The following is a 23,357-nucleotide window of genomic DNA, read 5'->3' on the forward strand; positions in this document are numbered from 1 at the left end:
TCCCGATCGCACTGGAAGGAACAAATTTGTGCGGCTCACCCTTTCCCATGATGAGTTCCATACAAAAACAGCCAACACTCTGTGCAGTCGTTGAATACTCATGCGCGACATGTGCAACGCTTGCAAAACATACCACACTCGAGCAGTAATAAAAATGTTACACACTGTGGCACGGGAAAAATTGATAGGTCTCGTCCTCCCCATTTTTGTGTTTTCTCTCGAGCCTTGACTGTCTGTTTTTTCCAGTATTCTTGTTTGTCCTTATAATGTTGTAGTGGTACGCCTAGGTATTTACTTGGAGTAGTTGTCCACTGAATGTTGGCGTACGTGACTGGCACACTATCCCATTCACCATGCCAGAAACCCTGACATTAATTCCAGTTTATTCTGCTCCCTGTGTATTGACAGAAAGCTGTGGCATCTTTTATCGCATTTGTTATACTTTCTCTATCGGTACAGAAAACAGCTATGTCGTCGGCGTAAGATAATATTTTGACATCGCAAGCCATAATACGAAAGCCTCTTATTTCCTCATTTTGAATAATCTTTAAACAAAATGGCTCTGAATAAATGCTAAACGATGCTTCAAAGTGGTACAAAAGCGCCTCTAGTGAACGCGGTGTTGCCTTAGAAACGAGCTATTTTAAGGCTCAGGCGTGCGTCGCTTGCTCAGGCGCTGTCTTTATTTTATTTATTTATTTACTTACATACCTACAGCGCCCAATGTTGGGCATTAGAATAGGGGGAAGGAGTATACAAATGATGGAAATACAGATGATTGATGTTACAAAATGATAGATCTAATACACAATACAACAAAATATTGATATTGGAAACACAGTACTTAACACAACATTACACTAGAGGTTATTATGAAATACAATATAAATACACTTTAGTACATAATACGACTCAATGATAATATTAATAATAATTATAATTAGAATAATGTAATGAAAAAAAAAGAACAGCGAGTAAGGCAAAAAGTCGCGGACAGGAAAGGTTAATCTCCTATTCTGTCCGAAGCGAAACACATTTTAGAACTAAAGATATAAATGTTTCGACAACAAAGTTACGAACACAGATGGCGTTGCTGTAACAATTTCGAGCGGCAGTTTATTCCAATTATGTACAGTTTTTGGAAAGAAGGAATGCTTATACAGGTTGATACGGCATTTGTACTCTTGCACCTTTAGTGAATGATCTGTTCTAGGCGATATGTAGCTTGGGTTCTTTATGTATGTGTCCCTGCACAAACCAGTCTTGCCTGTGTAAATATTGAAGAAAAGTTTAAGCCGCAAATATTTCCGTCGGTTCTCGAGAAGTGGCCATCCCAAGTTAACACGTATTTGTGATGAGCTCTGAGTGAAATCATAGTTGGCAGTAACGAACCGGGCGGCGCGTTTTTGTATTCGTTCCAGTTGGTTAATGGCTGTGTTTGTCTCTGGGTCCCAGGCAGAGCTGCCGTACTCTAACATCGGACGAACGTTTGTTAAATAAAGCGTTTCCTTTACCTTATGGGGGGCTCTCCAGAAATTACGTTTTAGAAAATGTAACATACGACTAGCCTTTAACGCCACGCTCTCTATATGGTCATTCCAAGAAAGATTATATTTAAAGACAACGCCTAAGTACTTGTAACTATTTACCTCGATCAATGGTTCACTGTTTAGGAAGTTATCTTTAGCAAGTGGTACCCTCTTGTTAGTGAAGCGAATGACATTGTACTTGGCAGAGTTTAATTTCATGCTCCAGCTGTCGCACCACGTGGACACTGTTAGAAGGTCATTTTGTAAGATACATGAATCGGCAGGGGACGTAATGGTGCGATATATGCAACAATCATCAGCATACAGGCGTATGTGACTGGAAAGATGCGTTCCTATGTCATTTATAAAGATTAGAAATAACAGTGGGCCCAAGACGGACCCCTGTGGAACGCCCGATAGGACTTCAGTCTCTGATGAGGTCAGTCCTTCAAGCACAACACGCTGCTTTCTACCAGTAAGATACGCCTCGAGCCATTTCATCAGTGATGCTGGAATTTTGATGGCAGACAATTTTGTGAGTAGAAGGTTATGTGCAACAGAATCAAAAGCTTTCTGAAAATCCAGAAATACGCAGTCGACCTGGTGTCCGTTATTTATTGATGATGCGATATAATGGGTGAACTCGATTAGCTGAGTGTCACATGAGAATCCCCGGCGAAACCCATGTTGCGTGGGGCAAAAGAATCCGTTGCTCTGTAAGTGACTCATAAAGTTGGTATAAATTATATGCTCTAGTAGCTTACATGAGACGCTAATTAGTGAAATAGGTCTGTAATTTTTTGTCTTTGTCTTGTCGCCGCCTTTGAATACAGGTACTACGTTACCACTTTTCCAATCTTTAGGCAGGGACCCCTCTTCGATAGATGAGGGGTCCCCTGAGGGGTCGCGCCGAACGCTGCGTTGCTCGACGCTCACGGCGTCCGATGCGGGGCGCGTAGTCGCTGCGCCGTAGCCCATTGTCTTACACCCCTTGGCGGGTCGACGGGAACGCTGTCGCGTTCCATTCTTGAAGGCGAAGCTTAAGCGTCCGCTTTGCAGCTGTTATGGCGTCATATGGTAGCTACGCGGCCGCGCGCGGCGCAGCAAGGAAGAGCGTGGTTGCGCGGCTAGTATGCTTAGCATGAAAGGACGGAACCCTACGTTTCTGCGTCGGTTACATTCGACTTACAAGATCACGAAGAAGGACGTATACCCCATTCTACGGATAGACGACGCATTAGATCGGTTCTGCAACGCAAAATACTACTCGTCGATGGATCTCAAGTGTGGCTACTGGCAAATAAAAGTCGACGAGAAAAATCGCGAAAAGACCGCCTTCGTCACGACAGACGGCCTCTACGAGTTCAAGGTCATGCCATTCGGACGGTGCTCGGCGCCTGCAAGGTTCCAGCGCGTCATCGACACGGTGTTAGCAGGATTGAAGTGGCAGAACGGCCTTGTTTACTCGGATGACGTCGCCGTCTTCGACGGAAATTTCGACGATCACCTTAGGCGGCTTGTGACAGTACTATAGGCCATCAAGTCGACAGGGCTGACTCTGAAGCCAGCGACGTGCCGCTTCCCTTATGATGAGCTTCTTTTCCTTCTTTGCAAAGTTCCCACAGCCCATCGAAAAGAAGGCACTGCGTTGATTCCTTGGCATGTGTGCCTACTACAGGTGGTTTGTCAAGGACTTTTCACGCTTTGATGAGCCGCTGACAGATCTAACTAAATGTGATGTCGAGTTCAAGTGGGAAACCCCACAGGCCGACGCAACTGAAGAGCTCAAATGACGCATGCAGTCGCCCCCAGGACTTGCGCACTTCGACGAGGACGCCGATACCGAAATCCATACTGACGCCGGTAGCCTAGACCTCGGTGCCAACCTAGTCCAGAGAAAAGACGGACTTGAACGCGTGATAGCTTATTCTAGCCGGTCGTTGTCAAAAGCGGAAGCAGTTATTCTACAACCGAAAATGAATGCCTCGCCATCGTTCTATAGCGAAATTTCGCCCTCACCCATGTGGCAGGCTATTCAAAGTCCTCAGCGACCATCATGTCTTGTGGTGGCTAGCGAATTTAAAGGACCCTTCAGGACGGCTGGCGCGGAGGAGCCTAAGACTGCAAGGATATGATATCACTGTAACCTACAAGTCAGGACGAAAGCACTCTGATGTCGAGTGCCTATGACGCGCCCATTCACTCGCCGCCTCAAGATGACGAGAATGACGACGCCTTGCTTGACATTTAAGGCTTGGAAGGCTTCACTGAACAACAACGAGCAGACCCAGAGCTGAAAAACATTGTCGAGTATTTCAAAGGGCACAGCGACGTTGTCCCTAAGGCATTCGGGCGAGAATTGTCTTCGTTCGCGATTCAAGACAACCTACTCGTAAAGAACGTCTCACCAGTCCAAGCCAACTACCTTTTTGTTGTACCCTCAGGGCTTCGTCCAGAAGTATTGCACGCCCTACATAACGGTCCGACCACTGGATACTTCGGATTCTCCGGGACACTGTCAAGGATACAGGAAAGGTATTATTGGCCGCGCTTGACCACTGACGTCGCCCTTTATGATATAACGTGCCGAGACTGTCAGCGACGCAAGGCACCACCGACAAGGCCGGCCGGATTTCTACAGCCAATCGTGCCTCCTTGCCAAACAATACAGCAGATCGGTATGGACTTGCTGAGACCGTTTCCGACGTCAACATCCGGAAATAAATGGATCGTCGTGGCGACGGACTACCTCACCCGCTTCACTGTAACGAAAGCACTGCGGAAAGGTAGCGCAGCCGAAGTGCCGAAATTTTTCGTCGAGAACATCCTGCTGCCACATGGTGCCCGAGAAGTCCTCATCACTGACAGAGCCTTTACAGCGGAGCTCACCCAAGCCATTCTGCAGTACAGTCAGAGACGGCACAGGAGGGCAACTGCCTATCCCCGTTGACGAATGGTCTTACCGGGCGCCTGAATAAGACCCTCGCCGACATGCTAGCAATGTACGTCGACGTCGAACACAAGATCTAGGATGCCATCCTGCCGTACGTAACATTCGCTTGCAACACGGCTGTGCAAGAAACAACACAGATCACGCCGTTTAAGCTGGTTTACGGCAGGAACCCGACGACGATGCTCGACGCCATGCTGCCGCGCGTCATTGGTGAAAAGAATCTTGACGTCGCTACCTATCTCCAGCACCCCGAAGAAGCTCGACAGCTCGCCCGCCTACGGATCAAGAACCAGCAGAGTGCCGACAGCCAACACTACAACCTCTGACGACGCTACGTCGAATACCAGCTCGGCGACCGCGTTTGGGTTTGGACCCCGATACGCCGACGAGGACTGAGTGAGAAACTATAACGACGCTATTTCGGACCCACAAGGTCATTCGACGTATTGGCGCACTGGACTATGACGTGGTGCCAGACGGCGTTTCGCATTCACAGAGGCGCCGCGCATGATAGAAGTGGTCCACGAGATGCGTCTTAAGCTATTTTATGGACGCTAACGAACTTCCCTATTTTGTTGTTCTCTTTTCTATGGGTGTTTTGATATATTACTTTCATTTGCAGCATCCGGTCGATGCTTTTAAGAGGGGGTATTGACACGTTTACTTGTTTGTCTTTATCGGGTGACACATTTCACCGCCTAGCAAATGTTGTCGCACAGCGCAGGGACGCGCCTGCATGTTTCGGAAGTTTCTGGATTGTTATCGATTTTTCCATCCGCTGTCTGTGACCGAACCTTCTGTATTATGATTGCATTTGTGCGTGACGCGAATAATGTAGAACTTTGTGGAAGGCACCCGGGTCCCAGTGATACTCTGCAACATTCGATTGCTCATGTATAAATGCCGTCGCGCTTGACCTACTTGACCCACTCATCAGATTTCCGACGATCGTCGACTGTTAGCCGCTGTCACCGTTCTTTGAGTGTAGCGTCTTTTTTAGGGCACAAGTTCGCCCAATAAATCGCTTGTTTCGTCTTTCTCAGTTTGGCTGCTTTTTTCACAGTCACTACCACGCGGCAATATAGTGAAATGATTATTGAATTCATGGGTCCTATAAAGCAAAGCGATTCCAATCTTTATTCCAATCTCCTGAAGTCAAATTTACATAAACCCCAACGCAAGCATCAGGCGGTAACCTGGGACGCTGTAACATAATGCAATTCAAATTTTTTGTATTGCAATTCTGCAATTAGCTCTCCATTATTGGTCCCAAAAATTTCGAGCCGCCCCCACTTCGTCTTGTCTCTGTCTCGAAAACAGCGAAAAGGCCCCATCTGATATGATTGTGCATACTTATGCATGATTAGACCGAACAAAAGAAAAATTATTCTCATTCGATACCTTTTAATTTTTGCCATGATACTCTGCTATTGATCAAACGTTTTCGGGCTGCACCCACTTGGCCTGTCTGTCACGCGATGTCACAAAACCCCGAAAACTCTGAACGCCAAAAGGACGGGCACGCGTTAAAGGCGCAATAACATGCCCCACAAAACTATTTTTTTTTTCTGAATAGCCGGAAGCTGCCCAATTCCGACAGAGATAATAGATGACTGTCCACCGGTTACTAGCTACTGGGAGCGGCCTCGGATCTTGGATTTATTTGCATATAGTAAACATCTTTAGTGGCACTATAACGGTATTGAGCCCTTTCGGTACATATGCGGCATCACTTTGCCCACAATTCTTTGCTGAGGATCCGTTCTGGCGGCATTTTTAACGTTTTGTAGCAAGCCGACATGATTTTCGACCATCCGCCGTAGGGTAAGTAAGGAGAAGCGGATTAATCACAGACGCCGGCACCACCTTCTTCAGCCGGTTATTCACTTTCGCTGTGCTGGCTCGGCCCCATTGCCTCTCCACCTGTGTGTACTCCTCGCCTCCTGCCAGCCCATTTGATAAGGATGTCTGCCCAATGTGCGCATTGCTGTTCGCTCTTAAAGCAACAAAAAAAAGTGAGCTATAAACGATGAGAGCGTTTCATTGGGCTTTTCAAACAGCCCTGCGGGTTACCACCCGATCCTTGCGTCGTTAGTTATGTAAATTTGACGGCAGGAGATTGGAACACACACCGATGAGAGTACTTTTACGTTATAGGGCCCCAGAGGCATTCTTTAAAAATCCCAATCCAAGGCGCTTCTCGTTTATAGGTCACCTTTTTTAGCCTTTAATGTGAATAGCGTTGCGTACATTGAGCAGATTTCCTTATCGAACTGGCTGACAAGAGGCGAGGAGCACGCTCAATTGGAGAGGGATTCGATGGGTCAGAGCCAGCGTTGTGAAAGTAAACAACCGGCTGAAGAAGGTGGCGCCAGCGTCTGTGATTGATTCGCTTTCCCTTACTTACCTTGTGGCGGATGGTCGAAAATCACGTCGGCTTGCAAGAAAATGATAAAAATGCCGCCAGCACAGATCCTCAGCAACGAACAGTTGGCAAAGTGTTGTCGCATATCTTCCGAAAGGGCTCGATAACGTTAAAGTGCCACGCGAAAATGTATACTGTATGCAAATAAATCCATGCATGCTCCGAGGCCGGTCCGAGTAGGTAGTGCCAGAGCAATCGGTGGGCTGCCATCTATTGTTTCTTCCAGAGAGTGGCAGTCTCCAGCTATTTAGAAAAAAAAATCAGTTTTCTTCGGCATAGTAGTGCGCCTTTAACTGTTACACGTCACTTTGACTCTATGAGGTTTCGCGGTTTTGTGACGTCGCGTGACAGACAGGCAAAGTGGGCGCAGTCCGGAAACGTTTGATCAATGACAGAGTACCATGACAAAAAAAAAGGCACCGAATGAGGATTATTTTCCTTTTGTTCGATGTAATCATACATAATCATTATGCACACATCATATCAGGTGGGGCCTTTTCGCAGTTTCTCTGACGTCGAGTGAGAGGCAGGTGAAGTGGAGTGGCGTGAAACTGTTTTTACCAATCATGGTGGGTTGATAGCAGAGTTGAAACAGAAAAGTCTTAAATAGCTTTACGCTATAGGCACCCCAACTTAGCAATAAATAGATGCCGCTGCTTTCGGTCGAGTGGGAGCCGCCACAGCCAACATACCGCGGCTGAGGGTGCAGTCGTATGTTTGCGCAGCGAGGTGAAGTTTCCGCAAAGTGTATTTGCTGCACCCAAAGAATACTCAGTGCTTCCCCGATGACCTTGCATGAGCTGACATCGAGTAAGTTTCAGGGAGCACGGCTTAGAACGTCTCCAGCTTGTTCCGCAGGGTTTCTAGTTCCGCTGGCCTTTTAATTGGAATTTTGAATCATACGCGTTGGCATCACTACTACTTTTTTTCCAGGCCCGTCGCAGCACCTTGTATTTATTGTAAGGTCATCGTGTTTTCGGTTCAGAATGCCACTGCTGCCGAGTGTTGCCATGCATGCCAACTAATGTGACTTAGACGTACCAGCTATTCTCGTCATAATACAACACAGAAATTAATCTTTTGCTAAAAAGTATAAAATGTTCTGTCATTGAAACAGCGCCGGATAGCAAAAGCTAGATGGGAAGAAAGGCCTTCTCTCCTTTTGTTTTCGTTACACTCACTTTATCAGGGTGCGACATTTCATCCTCACCTGACGAAGAAAGTTTGGCAGCATGTTACACTCGTGTACCATTGAAGGTGTAAACCTGCTGCACACTTGGCAAGTTTTTAGGCTTTGCGATCGGAGAGGTCCGACATATTGCAAGAAATGACGAGCCGCCGTGCGATGGAAACGTTTGTGCCGAAAGCCGTTGTCTGCGAGCTTCGGCTTCCTGTCTACGACGTCGTCTCGCATCGTCGCGTTGCTGCTTTCGCAGTTCGGCTTGTTCGGCTCGCTTTCGATGCTTAGCTGCGGCTGCTCGCGCTCATATAGCGAGATGAGATTCGTGCCAAGCACATTTTTCTTCGACTTTACGTTGCATCCCTTCTGGAGGGGCAAGCAGCACTCGTGGTCGGATGCCTTGCTCGCGCCGCTTCGCACGTCGCACCTTGTTTCGTGCTTGGCGAGCATCCTTGGCCGCAGCATACTTTTGAGGGGAAGGGGGGGGGGGCGTATGCAATGCTTTACTGATGGTTCAGTGCTTGTGTTGAGCTTCTTGTTTATTGAAACGTATGCTGTTCAGTGAATTGTATGGGTGATTTCAATGAATGTATGCACTGTTCGCTTCACTTCACTGAGCGCTTGTCGCCTTTGCCTTAAGGGGGTATGAGCCCTTGCATTTTGCTCTTGCCTACGGGGGCATGAGTCATTGTTGATGATGCTATCTTTTGTACCACCCCACAACATGCCGCGTCTTTTAGGTATGACTCATTGCAACGAGCCACGCCTCAATGCAGGATTAGCTCTAGCGGGCTAAGTGACTATGTAGCCGCAGTGTTTCAAAATGGATGACAATAGAAGTCATCATCATCATCACGTCAAGTTACGCATTTTTGAACATTCGTCTTGCATAGACACGTGTGCTGTCACAGCCTCGGCGCCGGTCCGGCTGACCCTCATTTGATATTTCACCGTAGGCACGTTAAGGCACTCGCCGCCCCGCCCTTTAGTCAATCTACAAACTCTGGCTGATCTGGGATTTTAGGGCCACGGGGGCATCTTGAAGCATCCAATTTGGGCGCCACTACTCGTTTTTTTTTTCCAGATGCCTTACGCCATCTTGTATTTATTGTAACACCAATACGTTTTCGGGGTCACATTCGCTCTGCTGCTGAGTGTTGCCACGCATGCAAACTATGGTAGCATAGACATAGCAGCTATTCTCGTCGTAATACAAAACATAAATGAACCTATTGCTAGAAACTATAAAATGTTCCCTCACTCTCTTTAGGAGGAAAAGGATCACCTACACGTCGCAGTCAACCGTGTGGTACGCATGCTGCTGCGTCCTCTTCAACATCGTCTCAGGGGAAGGAAACTTCAGTCTGGTGATTCTCCACACAAACGACGTCCACGCAAGGCAAGGGGCCTATTGAAGCCAATCTATTCGTGTCTCCTATGCGAACCAATATGTGCGCATTGACATGGGCGTCTCATTCGTAGAGGAAACACTTACGGTGACTGTAGAGTACTTGACACAGTTTTAAACCGAAACTTACCTTGCGATCGCCCTAGAGGTAATTGTACCTAGATATCCTTATTGCGACCAATATACGACATAATAATAATAATAATAATAATAATAATAATAATAATAATAATAATAATAATAATACTTTATTGACACAGAAATTCCGCCAGCACTAATACATAATAGGCCTGCCAAAGCCGCATTGGGCTTGAAGGGCATAGCCGACAGACAGCGTTTAGCATAATGTAATATCGCGGATAACACAAGGTATGCAGAAACCTTGTTAGCAGGAACGGACACAGCAGAGAAACACTAACAGCATTGAGGAGGCAAAAATGAAAACAAACCACGTATCTGAAAGGTAGCATAATCCAGCATTCTTAATACAGAGAAAGAAAACATAAATCAGGCGTTTGTCTATTACTTAACAACCATCAATTATCCTATTGACAACAGCCAACAAAAAGCAATCGAAATAGGAAGCAAAAAAGAGAAAGGAATACACTTATGAGATCGGCAGGGAGCAGGGCGCTGAAACAAAACAAAAGCACTCTTTTCGCGCTCTATTCACACACATAAGTAGGTGTATAGTGAAACGAATAAATTAATGTATTTGCTCAAGTGCCATAAAGTTATGTACGGTATCAATATACATGAAAGAAGCAACCGTGTAAGGTATTAGAGGTTAATGCGACGAAGAATTTGTTTTAATTTGTACTTTGATTTCGCGCGAAAGGCAGATGAAGAGATGGAGTAATTACGAGAGCGCAAACCCTACTTGGTAGAGCAGCGAGGCACCCGAAAACGGTCTTTCGGCCGGAGACAACGAGCACGAACATATTGGACCTTGTACTTGTACGACCAGAAATGCCACAAGGTGGCCCTTTCTGTTAGAAGGGCGTTAGAATCTGGCAATCTCAAGGCTTTGAAAAGGTCAATGCCGGTGGGTAAACCTAAATCATAACCAATAATTTTCAGAAAAGATCGAAGGATAGAGTTGACTATTTTTCCATCGAATCGCACAGTGACCGTACACCGTAATCCCATAGCGAAGCATGCCATAACCCATAGCTTGTAAACCCATTTTACTAACGGGGAATGGCCTGTTATATGTGATATTGTATAGTGTACCTGAAACTGCACCTATTCTTGAGCATATGTGGGCCAAATCCGAATTCTATGCGAAGTCACTGTCGAGGAAAACGCCGAGGCATTTCACTATTGAAACATATGGAACGGGTGAGCAGGTGCAGGGGGAGCAAGATGAAGAGTGCGCAAGTAGTGGGAAGCTTAAACTGATTTTCTTGAAAGAATTATGAAAACATAGAAGCTGTGTTTTCTAGATGTTTAGTTTAATGGCATTGTTTGTGATCCAGTTCATAACGCTAATTGTTGCACCTTGTAAAAAGTAGATTGCATCTGAAAAACGGGGAGCTTGAGACAAGGTAACTGTGCCGTCTGCGTGCTGAAATGTAAAAGTTGGGAAAGCAGCGGTGAGGTCATTCACATGTAAAGATGTGGACTTAATATAGATCTCTGAGGTACTCCGGCTTTTATTGAAGTCGTATTACTCCGGTACTGCACAATAGAGACTAACTGCGTTCTATCCTTCAAAAAGTGAGTAGTTTTAGGAAAAGCCCACGAAATCCCATCAAGGAAAGTTTATATAACAAAAAACCATGGCAAACACTGTCGAAAGCTTTGCTAACATCAAGAAAAAGAGCACATACGACCTGGTTAGCATCAAAAGCTGAATTTGTAATGCCTGAAATATCCTCAAAGAGGGCCTGTGTGTCTCTGCCTGGGACGAAACAATACTGCGTATTTGAAATGATGCTACTAGCATCGATGTACTTCATGGCTTGCAGCAGGTGTTTTTCTAATATTTGAGAAATACACGGCAGAATTGAAATTGGGCGATAATTTTCGCATCTATTTCGTGCACCACTCTTGAAGAGTGGTTTGACTATGGCCTTTTTTATTTCTATAGGTATAATAACACCGGTTAAAATGTGATTCAGCAGTGATAGCAGCACATACTGAACCGCACCGAAATTGCTACTTAACTCGTCCACAGAAATCTCATCAACGCCCGGTGATTTACCAGTTTTTAGGTTAAAAACAATTGATCTGAGATCAAGGTCTGATAGAGAACGAAGGGGCGTAGATTTGTATACTCTGTTTCTAAGGTACAGTGATCAGGGTGTGGTTTAGCAGTACCAGAAACGTGCGAGAGGTATGTGTTAAGTTGACTTGAAACAGTAGCCTCGTCTGCAGAAAATGGGACTGAAATGGTAACAGGCGGCCACAACGTTTGGATATACCTCTTATTTCATTTTCAAGAGTCTTTTTCACGTCTAAATGAGCTTCTTTGAATTTTTGGCGCATATGATTTCGCTTTGCTAGCCGAATCATGAAACTCTCGATTTCTACATATTTTAATTTTCAGTAGTCACTCCGGACAACTAGGAGCCCATTTAGCTTGGGCCCACATAAGGTCTTCTTCCTGAATTGCCGCTAATATCCGTGACGATAGCCATTTGTTCTCTTCGCGACGTAATCTGACTTTTACAAACCAGGTGCATTTGTTTCTACAACTGTGGAGAATTGGAACAAAACGGTCGTATAAATCAGCTGGAGAGAGCTTATATAACATGGCCTGCCAGTAAGGCTTTGTGACGCATTCGTCAAAGAGCTTAGGATCAACAATGCAAATTTCCTTTTTCATGATACAGGCTTTCGAAGATTTGTCCTTTTATACAAGACGACAACACACGAAATTATCAGCGACCTTGGTTTCAACAACAGCTGCCTGCATCACAAATGTGGAGCACCGAACACTAATTTGGTCAATGCAGGATTTAACCAACTTTCCACAAAGAAATTCTTCACGCGTTGCATGATGTATAATGCCTTCTATTCCCCATTTAGATAATAGATCGAGATAGTCGGCGACCGGTGGCTGAGTGGGACGGAGGGTGCCGATGTTAATATCGCTTAGCACACAAACGTTCTCGTCAAGAGATAGGGATGATAGTGCTGTGTCAAGTTCTGATAAGAATAAGTGAGCATTGCAACATGGAGGCCGGTACACAGACAAAACAGCCAATGAAGCCTCTGATGAGCATAGTGGCAGAGCAACAACTTCAGCTTGCGAAAAGGAAAGCGGTATTTCTGATACAGACCACTTGTCTTTCGCAGATACGGCCACACCCCCTCCTTTACACAACGTGCGAGTGTATGAAAACCACTTATAACCTGGTATAGAATACGAAGACATTACGTCAGCAGGAATATTAATTTTTGCCAAAACAAAGGCGTCACAGATAGACAGGAAAGGCGAAGTTCAAGCGCAAGAATGATTACAGTGTTTACGGATGCTGCGGATATTAACATGGGTGGCCGGTGTTAGCAATAAAAAAAGTTATGAACTTCTGAGAAGGTATGAAATGATAGTGATCTAGCTACATCCATGTTTACACGAGTTTTTCGAGGTGAATTGAATTATCAATGCGAATGAAAGGAGCGACCCTAGTTTTTCTGGCCTGCACCCTTCCATTGCGTGTACAGATAAACTTGTAGTCCTTTTCCTTCCCTCTTAGGCGAGCCTGGCGAAATAAATATCGGTTAGGGCGCGTCAGATTGTCGTTGAAGTATAGCTGAGGATTTGGAGCCATACCATTAAAAACAAGACTTGGGAGACAACTGCGAGAATCGAGCCACTTTTGCTTGATCGCTACAGTTTGCGTTTGCACAAGAATAGCCGGGGTGGAATCCTTGCGAGCTGGTAGCCTGTGTGCAACAGAAGCATCTGAAGGCTGAAAGTCTATATCAAGCTTTTCCATCACTTGACCCAGTACAGACATCAGGTCCTCGTTATGCTGAACGGGAAAACCGTGTATCCCAAATTACACCTTCTGGGTTACTGCTCAAGGACATTGATTTCAGTGGTCATGCTGTGGAGGGCTGCAGCCTGAGAAGAAATGGTCGATGACAAGGTCTCGCACTAGGAACGAAGCTGGCCGAGTTCAGCATCACTATCCGACATCGCCGAAAGTACCGAATAGTATTTTAAGGACAGAAATTTAATAGACTTCTGTATTTCCCCAACAGTCTCGGTCAGCTTTTCTCCCGTGGTTTTATATTCCAGAAGTTCTTCCATCTTAACTACAAGTGCTTCTATAATTGTTGTAAGCTGATCCAGTTTGTTCTTGACTTCTGTTAGCTGATGGGATAACAAAACATCACTATTGGAGGATCCAGATTGCCTACATGTCTGGCAACACCAAGCTTCACGTTTTTCGGACGTCACTTTAGTGTAGGTACCCTCGCAACCCCCGAACAACTTTTGCCGAGATTATGCCCCCGCTAGCACAAAGAGCACGTTAAAAATTTACCATCTGCAGGTAACACTTAGGGGCAAACGGCACAAATATTCGGCATCTTGTTGCAGTCAGCGGAAACAAGGACACGTCAGAAAAAATACAAAAGCAGGTTGATACAAGGACTCATCATCATCATCAGCCTGGTTACGCCCACTGCAGAGCAAAAGCCTCTCCGATAATTCTCCAACTACCCCGGTCATGTACTAATTGTGGCCATGTCGTACCTGCAAACTTCTTAATCTCATCCGCCCACCTAACTTTCTGCCGCCCTCTGTAACGATTCCATTCCCTTGGAATCCGGTCCGTAACCCCTAATGATCATCGGTTATCTTCCCTCCTTTATATATGTCCTTCCCATGCCTGCTTCTTTTTCTTGATTTCAACTAAGATGTCATAAACTCTAGTTTGTTTCCTCACCCTATCTGCTCTCTTCTAATCCCCTCAAAGTTACACCCACCAATCTTTCCATAGGTCCTTCGGTCGTCCTCAATTTAAGTAGAACCCTTGTCGTACATCCAGGTTTCTAACCTGTAGTTGAGTACTGGTAAGACACAGCTGTTATACACTTTTCTCTTGAGGGATAATGGCAACCTGCTATTCATGATCTGAGCATGCCTGCCAAATGCACCTCAGCCCATTCTTATTCTTCTGATTATTTCAGTCTCATGATCCGGATCTGCGGTCAATACCTGGACTAAGTAGGTGTATTCCCTCACCACTTTCAGTGCCTCGCTACCTATCGTAAACTGCTGTTTTGTTCCGAGACTGTTAAACATTACTTTAGTTTTCTGCAGAATAATTTTCAGACCCAGCCTTCTGCACTGCCTGTCCATATCAGTGAACAGGCAATATCATCAGCGAATCGCAAGTTACTAAGGTATCCTCTATTAACACTTATCCCAGAACTTCACAATCCAGTTCTCTGAATACCTATATATGAGCTATATATAAAGGCTGGTTATATTCCACACATTTCTCTATCCCCTGATTGATAGTGTGATTATGGTCTATTCTTGAGTAGCCCTTACGCAATCCTGCCTCGTCCTTTCGTTGATAGAAGTCTAAGGCGCTCCTGATTCTATTGGCGATTACCTTAGTAAATATTTTGCAGGCAACGCACAGTAAGCTGATCGGTGTATAATTTTTCAAGTCTTCGGCGTCCCCTTTCTTATGCATTAGGATTATATTAGCGTTCTTCCAAGATTCCGGTACACACGAGGTGATAAGGCATTGCGTACACAGGGTGGCCAGTTTTTCTAGAACAATCTGCCCATCATCCTTCAACAAATCTGCTGTTACCTGATCCTCCCAAGCTGTCTTCCCCCTTTGTATAGCTCCCAAGGCTTTCTTTACTTCTTCCGGCGTTACTTGCGGCATATCGAATTCATCTAGTATATTCTCTCTTATATTATCATCGTGGGTGCCACTTGCACTGTGAAACTCTCTGTAGAACTTCTCAGCCACTTGAAAAATCCCATCCATATTAGTAATGATATTGCCGGCTTTGTCTCTTAGCACATACATTTGATTCTTGCCAATTCCTAGTTTCTTCTTCCCTGCTTTTAGGCTACCTCCGTTCCTGAGAGCATGTTCAATTTTATACATATTATACTTCGTTATGTCAGCTGCTTTACGCTTGTTGATTAATTTCGAAAGTTCTGCCAGTTCTGTTCTAGGTGTAGGGTTAGAGGCCTTTATACATTGGCGTTTCTTAATCAGACATTACGTCATCTGCGATAGCTTACTGGTATCCTGTGTAACGGAGTTACCAACGACTTCTATTGCACACTCCTTAATGATGCTCATAAGATTGTCGTCCATTGTTTCAACACTAATGTCCTGTTCCTGAGTTAAAGCCGAATACCCGTTCTGTAACTTCATCCGGAATTCCTCTATTTTCCTTCATACCGCTAACTCATTGATCGGCTTCTTATGTACCAGCTTCTTCCGTTCCCTCGTCATGACTAGGTTAATTCGAGTTCCTACCACCCTATGGTCACTGCAGCGCACCTTGCTGATCCCGTCCACATCTTATATGATGCGAGGGTTAGCGCAGAGTATAAAGTCTTTATTATTTCTAGTCTCGCCATTCTGACTCCTCTACGTCCACTTTCGGCTATCCCGCTTGCGGAAAACGTTATTCATTATCCGCATATTATTCTGTTCTGCAAATTCTACTAATAACTCTACCCTGCTCTTCCAAGTGCCAATGCCATATTCCCACACTGACTTGTCTCCAGCCTGCTTCTTGCCTACCTTGGCATTGAAGTCGCCTATCAGTATAGTGTATTTTGTTTTGACTATACTCATCACCGATTCCACGTCTTGATAGAAGCTTTCGACTTCCTGGTCGTCATGACTAGATGTAGGGGCGTAGACCTGTACGACCTTCAATTTGTACCTCTTATTAAGTTTCATAACCAGACCTGCCGCCCTCTGGATAATGCTCCAGAGTTCCTGAATGTTTCCATATATTCTTATTAATCAATATTCCGACTTCTAGTTGTCGTCTCTCCGCTAAGCCCCGGTACCACAGCAAGTGCCTGCTTTTTAGCACTGTATATGCTTCATTTGTCATCCTAACTTTACTGAGCCCTATTATATCCAATTTACTGCCCTCTAATTCCTCCAATAGCACTGATAGAGTCGCCTCACTAGACAACGTTCTAGTGTTAAACGTTGCCAGGTGCAGATTTTAATGGCGCAGATTTTAATCAAGCCTGTCCGGATCCAGGGATTTTTAGCACCCTCTGCTGCGTCAGAGGTCTGACCACCACCGTGATCAATTGCTTCGCAGCTGCTGGACACGAGGGCTGGGGTTTGATTGTTGTATTCATATAGGAAGCTGTGGCCAAGTACTGCACCAGGTTGGCCAATCCTGCTCTGGTGAGGACTCACCTGCGGATAATAAGGCAAAAAAAAACGGTGACTTGCTGGTCACGGTCTACCGCTGACTGCAGAGAAGCCCGGCGAAAGTGAGGTTTAAATAACCGCAGATGGACGTGTTCTTAGGGGTGTTGACTTCAGCGACATCGGTAGCGGAAAAGAGCCGACGAGAACCGTCCCAGGCAGCAGGTCAGCATTCCACATGCTCTGATGTGAATTCCAAGACGAAGCAGCCTTTGCAGGCATAAGATCCTCCCACAAGCTCGTAGGTATGCAGCCACGTAACCTGCTGACAGCAAGGTAAAAAACGGTCACTTGCTGGTCACGGTTTGCCGCCGACTGCAAGAGCCCAGTTTCTTTATTCAAGGAAAACTTTCTATGCACACATTCTTAGAGTTACGGCATTGGCGCATCTGCTCAGTCATACTTTCGCCGAGTAAAGTGCATCTCCTGTTCCACGATTGGCCCGTTCTGGTCGACGAGCTGAGCCTGGAAGCCGTGTCATAACAGAGAGGGCTAGCGCCGTAGACACCATAATGCACCATCACGTGGGTCACGTTGTGGGATGGTCCGCATTCACTGGTATGCAGCCAATCACTACACTCCAAACGCTTTGCATTATATAATAATTTGCATGGCGTTTATTTATCCGCTTCACAAAAGCTTCGCTATAACATTGTAACATGAGCGTTGGATCTATTCTTTGTATGTTTGTTATTTTTTTGTTTCTCAGGCACACCTAATTTCTCTTCTTGCTGTGACATCCAACCCCTCATGAGAACACAGCTATATTTTTTAATTAAGCTGCTACGTGAGGGGCCCGAGTGCAGCGGACGCGCTTCGCATGGGCTGCTGCTTTTATCGCGAGTTATTGCGGTTAACCTTAACCAACCTTCACGATTTTGTGCCATTGAACTCAACAAGGCAATCGGCATCGAAAGTCGCCAGAATTACCGCGGTGAGTGGATTTGTTTACCTTGACGCACCGAGCAACGAGCACCTCGACATATTCGAACACCGTTCTCCGAACGCCGCACGCGCCCCAGGAGCGGGCCCGCGTGGCCTCGCGAGCACCGAGAATGGCAGGGGAAACGAACGGCAGTGCTCACGAAATGGACATAGAGAACAATAGCCAAGACTCCACAGTGGTCCAGAGCAACATGAAATTCGATGAGACCGGCGGCAAGACGCTGAGTCAAGCTGGCCCATGGTTCCAAGCAATAAAGGCAAGAAAAAACAAGAAGGCGCCGAACGAGGACCGCATGCAAGAGGGAGTAAAGCAAGGAAACCCCCAGAACCAGCAAGGAGGACTGAACGCGAGGAGCAACCCGAGAGTGAAAGCAAGCATGCAAGCCAACAGCAACCACCAACGGCAGCAAAATCAGGGAAGCCGAACCAACGGCAAGTCACCGCCGCGACGCGTGACGCCGCCGCTGCCAGAGAATGATTACAAGGTGGTATACCGACCAAGAACCGGCATGAAGCTGTCCAGCTGGCCAGATGAGAAGATCACCGAAGGACTTGCAAGGGCAAGTGGTTCCCCTTTCAAAGAATTTTGCGTGAACGTAACCATCCAAACGCAGTGGAAGCAGAACCTGATAATTGCCAGCACCGCAGACGAGGACTACGCACTGAAACTCGGTTCCATCAACGGCATCGAACTTGGGGCGGCCACATACGAGGTGACGCCGTACATCAAACCGCTCCCAGGAACAGTACGTGGAGTCGTGCACGGCATCACTGCGTGTACGACGGAGAAACGACTTGCGGAACTGCTGGCAGCCAACAATTGTGGCATCCTGCATGCGAGGATGCTCGGCAAATCCACCTCAGCAGTTATCACCTTCGAAGGTCCGCACATCCCTTTCTATGTGAAGGTGGCCGGCTCGTACACACGTTGCCGCCCATACCGCAGATCGGTACAGTATTGCAAGGCCTGCGGAGAAATCGGCCACCGGCAGGACGTATGCCCTAACCCAGACAAGCACATTTGCAATAGGTGCGGGGTGCAGAACCCACAAGCAGATCATGATTGCCAGTTGCAGTGCAAACTATGTGGACTACCTCACGAGACGGCAAGCAAGGAGTGCGAGAAAAGGCTCAAGCCAAGACCCCCACCCCTGTACGTGAGGGAGAGAGGTAAATCAAGAGGCCGACAACCACCTATAACAAGGGAGACAAGTTCAAGCTCCTCGGAATATCGAACAAGTAAGCCACAGCAAGAACAGCAGAAGATCAGCTGGGCGGAAGTGATAGCCAGTTCCAAGTCGACAACCGACCCATTTCCCTCACTGCCGACACAAGAGCGAAATTCGAGATACGAGGAAACCATCGCCTCCCTCAGAAGGCAAAACGCCGACCTGATGAAGCGGAATGAAGTGCTCATGAAGCGTCTAGAAGAGCAAGAAGGACGTCAGCAGGAACGGGACAGAAGAGCTCAGGCCAGGGAACAAGCCCTGGAGAGGAAGCTCCAACATCTCATTGACCAATTGCAAAAACAGCAGACACCGACCATAACGCCAACGCCGCCGAGGGAACATGCTCCCTCGATAGAGGACCTAGAATAGGGAATAGAGCACAGGACGAACAAGGCCCGAACCGAAGACAAGGCCGAACTGAGAAATGAGTTCCGAGCCAAACTGGCTCAGGCCGTCGACACCATAAGCAAATCTGTGGCAGCCACCGTCCAAGCAGCCTTACAAACGGTCCGCCAGGAGATCACCCAGACGGGCAACGAGCTCAGCCAACGCATCTCCATCCTAGAAAGGGAAAAAGAGCAGGCAAGGAAAAAGCCAAAATACCCCATCAGAGAAGCCCAGATGAACGAGACTCTGGGAAGCCAAGATGGCGAATAAAATAGCAAAGAAGAAAGAAGCGACCGAAACCCTCAAAATTTGGCAGTGGAATTGCAGAGGAATAAATCGGAAACGGCAAAATTTACTTCACCTATGCACCCTACACCAACCTGACGTCATCGCGTTACAGGAAACAGAAACAAATAATATTACGATGCGCGGCTACAAAACGCACATTACCCAAGGAAGGACCCGCACCGCCGTCCTCATCAAGAAGCACTACACGACGCAGCAGCACGAAATCAACCACAGAATCGAACACACTCTGATTGAGCTGGTTCCTCCCAAGAAAACCCTGCAGAGCCTCTACATCCTGAATGTATACAGTCCTCCGCGCGACACACTAAAGGACTTGGACAAGTTACTGAGAGAAGTGAAGAAATTCACCGACGGTCAGAAACTTCTCGTGGTGGGCGAGTTTAACGCTCCACACGTGGCTTGGGGCTACCGATCAACCAACAAGAAGGGTATGGACTTGCACAACGCGGCACAACACCACCAGCTGACGTTGTGGACCGATCCTCTAATACCAACTAGAATTGACAACAGTGTCTCCAGAGACACCAGCCCAGTCCTGACCTTCTCCACTGGCTTAAGGCAAGTCGAGTGGTCGAGACTGGACGAGACTCTGGGAAGCGACCATCATATCATCCAGAGCGAAATCATGCACCACAAAACCCCCGTGAGATTAGGTCAAGCCAAAATCACAGACTGGTCTGCTTTCCGCAAAGATGAACACCCCAGAAGCCTAGAGGACATCGAGGAGTGGACCAAGAACATGATGGACTTGGTTACCAAGTGCACAAAGTCCATCCAACTCACTGTGGACAATCCCGAAGTCGACCCACACCTACTTCCCCTCTGGGAGGCCAGGCGAGGACTTTTGAAGAGATGGAAGAAGCAGAAGATAAACCGTAAACTCAAGATCCGCATTGCCGCAGTCTCGTGGCAGGCGGAGGAGTATGCTGAAAAACTCGGACGTCAGAACTGGAATCAAGTGTGCGACCAGTTACAGGGAACCCTCAGCAACCGAAAGACCTGGGCCGTTCTAAAGACCCTTCTGGCGGAGACGGAATCAAAAACTGTCACGGGGCAACACATACAAAGACTTATACACAACTTCCAGGGAACCGAAGAAGAAGCGCTCGAAGCCATCACCGCGAAATACATCGGAGACGAGCAACAACGGAAGACGCAGCCAGTCATTCAGCCGGAGTACGAGGGGGAACCCAATCCGGATTTAGACCAACCTTTCACCAAGTCGGAGATCGTGGCAGCCTTAAGAAATCTTACAAGAAACACGACGCCCGGCAGGGATAAAATTAACAAGACCCTCCGTAACCTGGACGACGGGGCGACGGAGAGTTTACTAAAGTATATCAATGAAAGCTCGGAGACGGGCAGTATACCGGCTCCCTGGAAGCACGCGGACGTAACGATGATCCCGAAATCCGGCAAGCCCATCAACTTACAGAACCTGCGTCCGATCTCTCTTACGTCATGCGCGGGAAAACTCTTCGAGCACATGGTCCACAATCGTCTCTCGCCCTACCTGGAAGAAGGTGGGCACCTGCCGAAGACTATGTTCGGTTTCCGGCCTAACCTCTCCACCCTGGACATTCTACTTCAGCTTAAGGAAGAAGTCATCGACGGCCTCAGCACATGCCACAAGAGTGCCATCCTGGCACTCGACGTGAAGGGAGCCTTCGACAACGTCTCACATGAAGCAGTGCTAAACAGCCTACAACATACCAACTGCGGACGGCGGACATACAACTACGTGCGGGACTTCCTGACAGGTAGAACGGCGACCATAGGCCTGGGGAATCTCAGAACCGAGAAGTTCCCAATACCGCAGAAAGGAACCCCCCAGGGGTCGGTGATCTCCCCGTTGCTGTTCAATATAGCGATGAGGGGATTGCCTAACCTCTTGGAGAACATCAGTGGTATTCGTCACGCAATGTATGCAGACGACCTGACCATGTGGACGTGCACGGGATCGGCGGGCGAACAACAAGACGCCCTGCAGGAAGTCATCGACAGGACCGAGCATTATCTACACCGCTGCAGTCTTTCATGCGCGCCGGAAAAGTCGGAGCTCCTGATCCTCAAAAAGAGGACAAGAGGGCGGCCTCCGCCGGACACACCTGACCCAACGTTGATGCTAAATGGACTCAACATACCCAAGGTGGACACACTCTGTATTCTGGGCCTCACTTTCCAGAAGGACGGTGCCGGTCTCGTCACCATTAAAAAACTGCAGGCGACAGTTACTCAAGTCGCGCACTTGGTGCGAAGAGTGACAAACAAAAAGCACGGTCTGAAAGAGCAGGATACAATCAGATTAATACAAGCCCTTATAATCAGCGGAGTCACTTACGGCACCCCGTACCTGGGTCTCAAGAACAGCGAGAGAGACAAATTGAACACCCTAATACGAAAAACCTACAAGCTGGCACTGGGGCTTCCACCGACGACGCCGACGGAGAAGCTACTCAGCCTGGGCATCCACAATACTTGGGAGGAACTGGTAGAGGCCCACAAGACCAGACAGATAGAGCGACTCAAGCTCACCAGCACGGGTAGGGACACGCTAATAAGACTGGGCTACCCAATCGAATATGAGTCTACAAAACAGCGGGTTCCTCTACCCCTGAGGGAGAAGATCACGGTGGCCAGCATCCCGAGAAACATGCACCCTGAATACCACAGAGAAAGGAGGCGAGCGAGAGTGAAAGCTCTACGTAAGGCCTACGAAGGACCAAAACAAGAAGTCCGATACACCGACGCGGCAAAGTACAAGAACAAAGTGGCCCATTCTATCAGCGTGCTCAACGGCCAAGGACAAGAGGTAGCTGCGGCCTCGGTAACACTCCAGACATCGACTGCGCGGAAGAAACGGCGATAGCCCTGGCGGCCACTACGGGCCAGTGAGAGGAAGATCTAATCACAATCATCACCGACTCACAAACAGCATGTAGAAATTACCAAAAGGGCCGCATTTCCAAACAAGCCCTGAGCATCCTCAAAAAACGAGACAATTTTCCAGAACTGTACATTGTCTGGGCCCCGGGACACGAGTCCCTGGCGGGTAATGTAGCGGCTAATGCCGCTGCCCGAGATCACATTCTCCGGGCTATTCCACCAGGTTCGCGAGCACCGGTAGACCAACACGATAGCGTCCCGAAAAGATACGCCGATATCCTGAGCCACTACAGGCTGGGTAGGAGGATCTATCCACCCCCGCATCCCCAGCTGACAAGAGAAGTGGCGGTGATCTTCCGAAAACTACAGACCGGCACATTCCCGCACGGCACCCTGCTGCACTCCATGTATCCTACGAGCTATACCCACAAATGCGCTTTCTGCTCTACGCCCAATACCCTCTACCACATGGTATGGGAATGTCAACAAAATCCATCGACACCGCCCATCACCGGACCAACCGTCGAGCAGTGGGAGGCCCACCTGACAAGCTCGAGCCCTGAAGACCAGCATCGCCTGGTGAGCAGGGCCAAGTTATCAGCTCAGGCCCATGGCATCCTGGACTAGGGAAGCCGCCCACCTCGGACGATTTTACCGTCGGCTCATTTCTACTAATAAAGTTTATTCCTCCAAGCTGCTACGTGGTGAG

The 23,357-nt window shown here is 47.4% G+C and overlaps 1 protein-coding gene across 6 annotated transcripts in view; it reads left to right on the forward strand.

The window, feature by feature from the left end:
• The window catches only part of LOC135914802 (protein 5NUC-like), a 348,591-nt gene that overhangs the window by 27,334 nt on the left and 297,900 nt on the right, over positions 1-23,357 (forward strand). For all 6 annotated transcript variants that reach the window (XM_070538301.1, XM_070538303.1, XM_070538307.1 and 3 more), the window contains exon 2: positions 9,358-9,486. In XM_070538301.1, the coding sequence (XP_070394402.1) occupies positions 9,358-9,486 (129 nt within the window). The remainder of the gene's footprint in view (positions 1-9,357; positions 9,487-23,357) is intronic.

This window comes from Dermacentor albipictus, chromosome 5, assembly GCF_038994185.2.
Source record: "Dermacentor albipictus isolate Rhodes 1998 colony chromosome 5, USDA_Dalb.pri_finalv2, whole genome shotgun sequence".
Classification (NCBI taxonomy): domain Eukaryota; kingdom Metazoa; phylum Arthropoda; class Arachnida; order Ixodida; family Ixodidae; genus Dermacentor; species Dermacentor albipictus.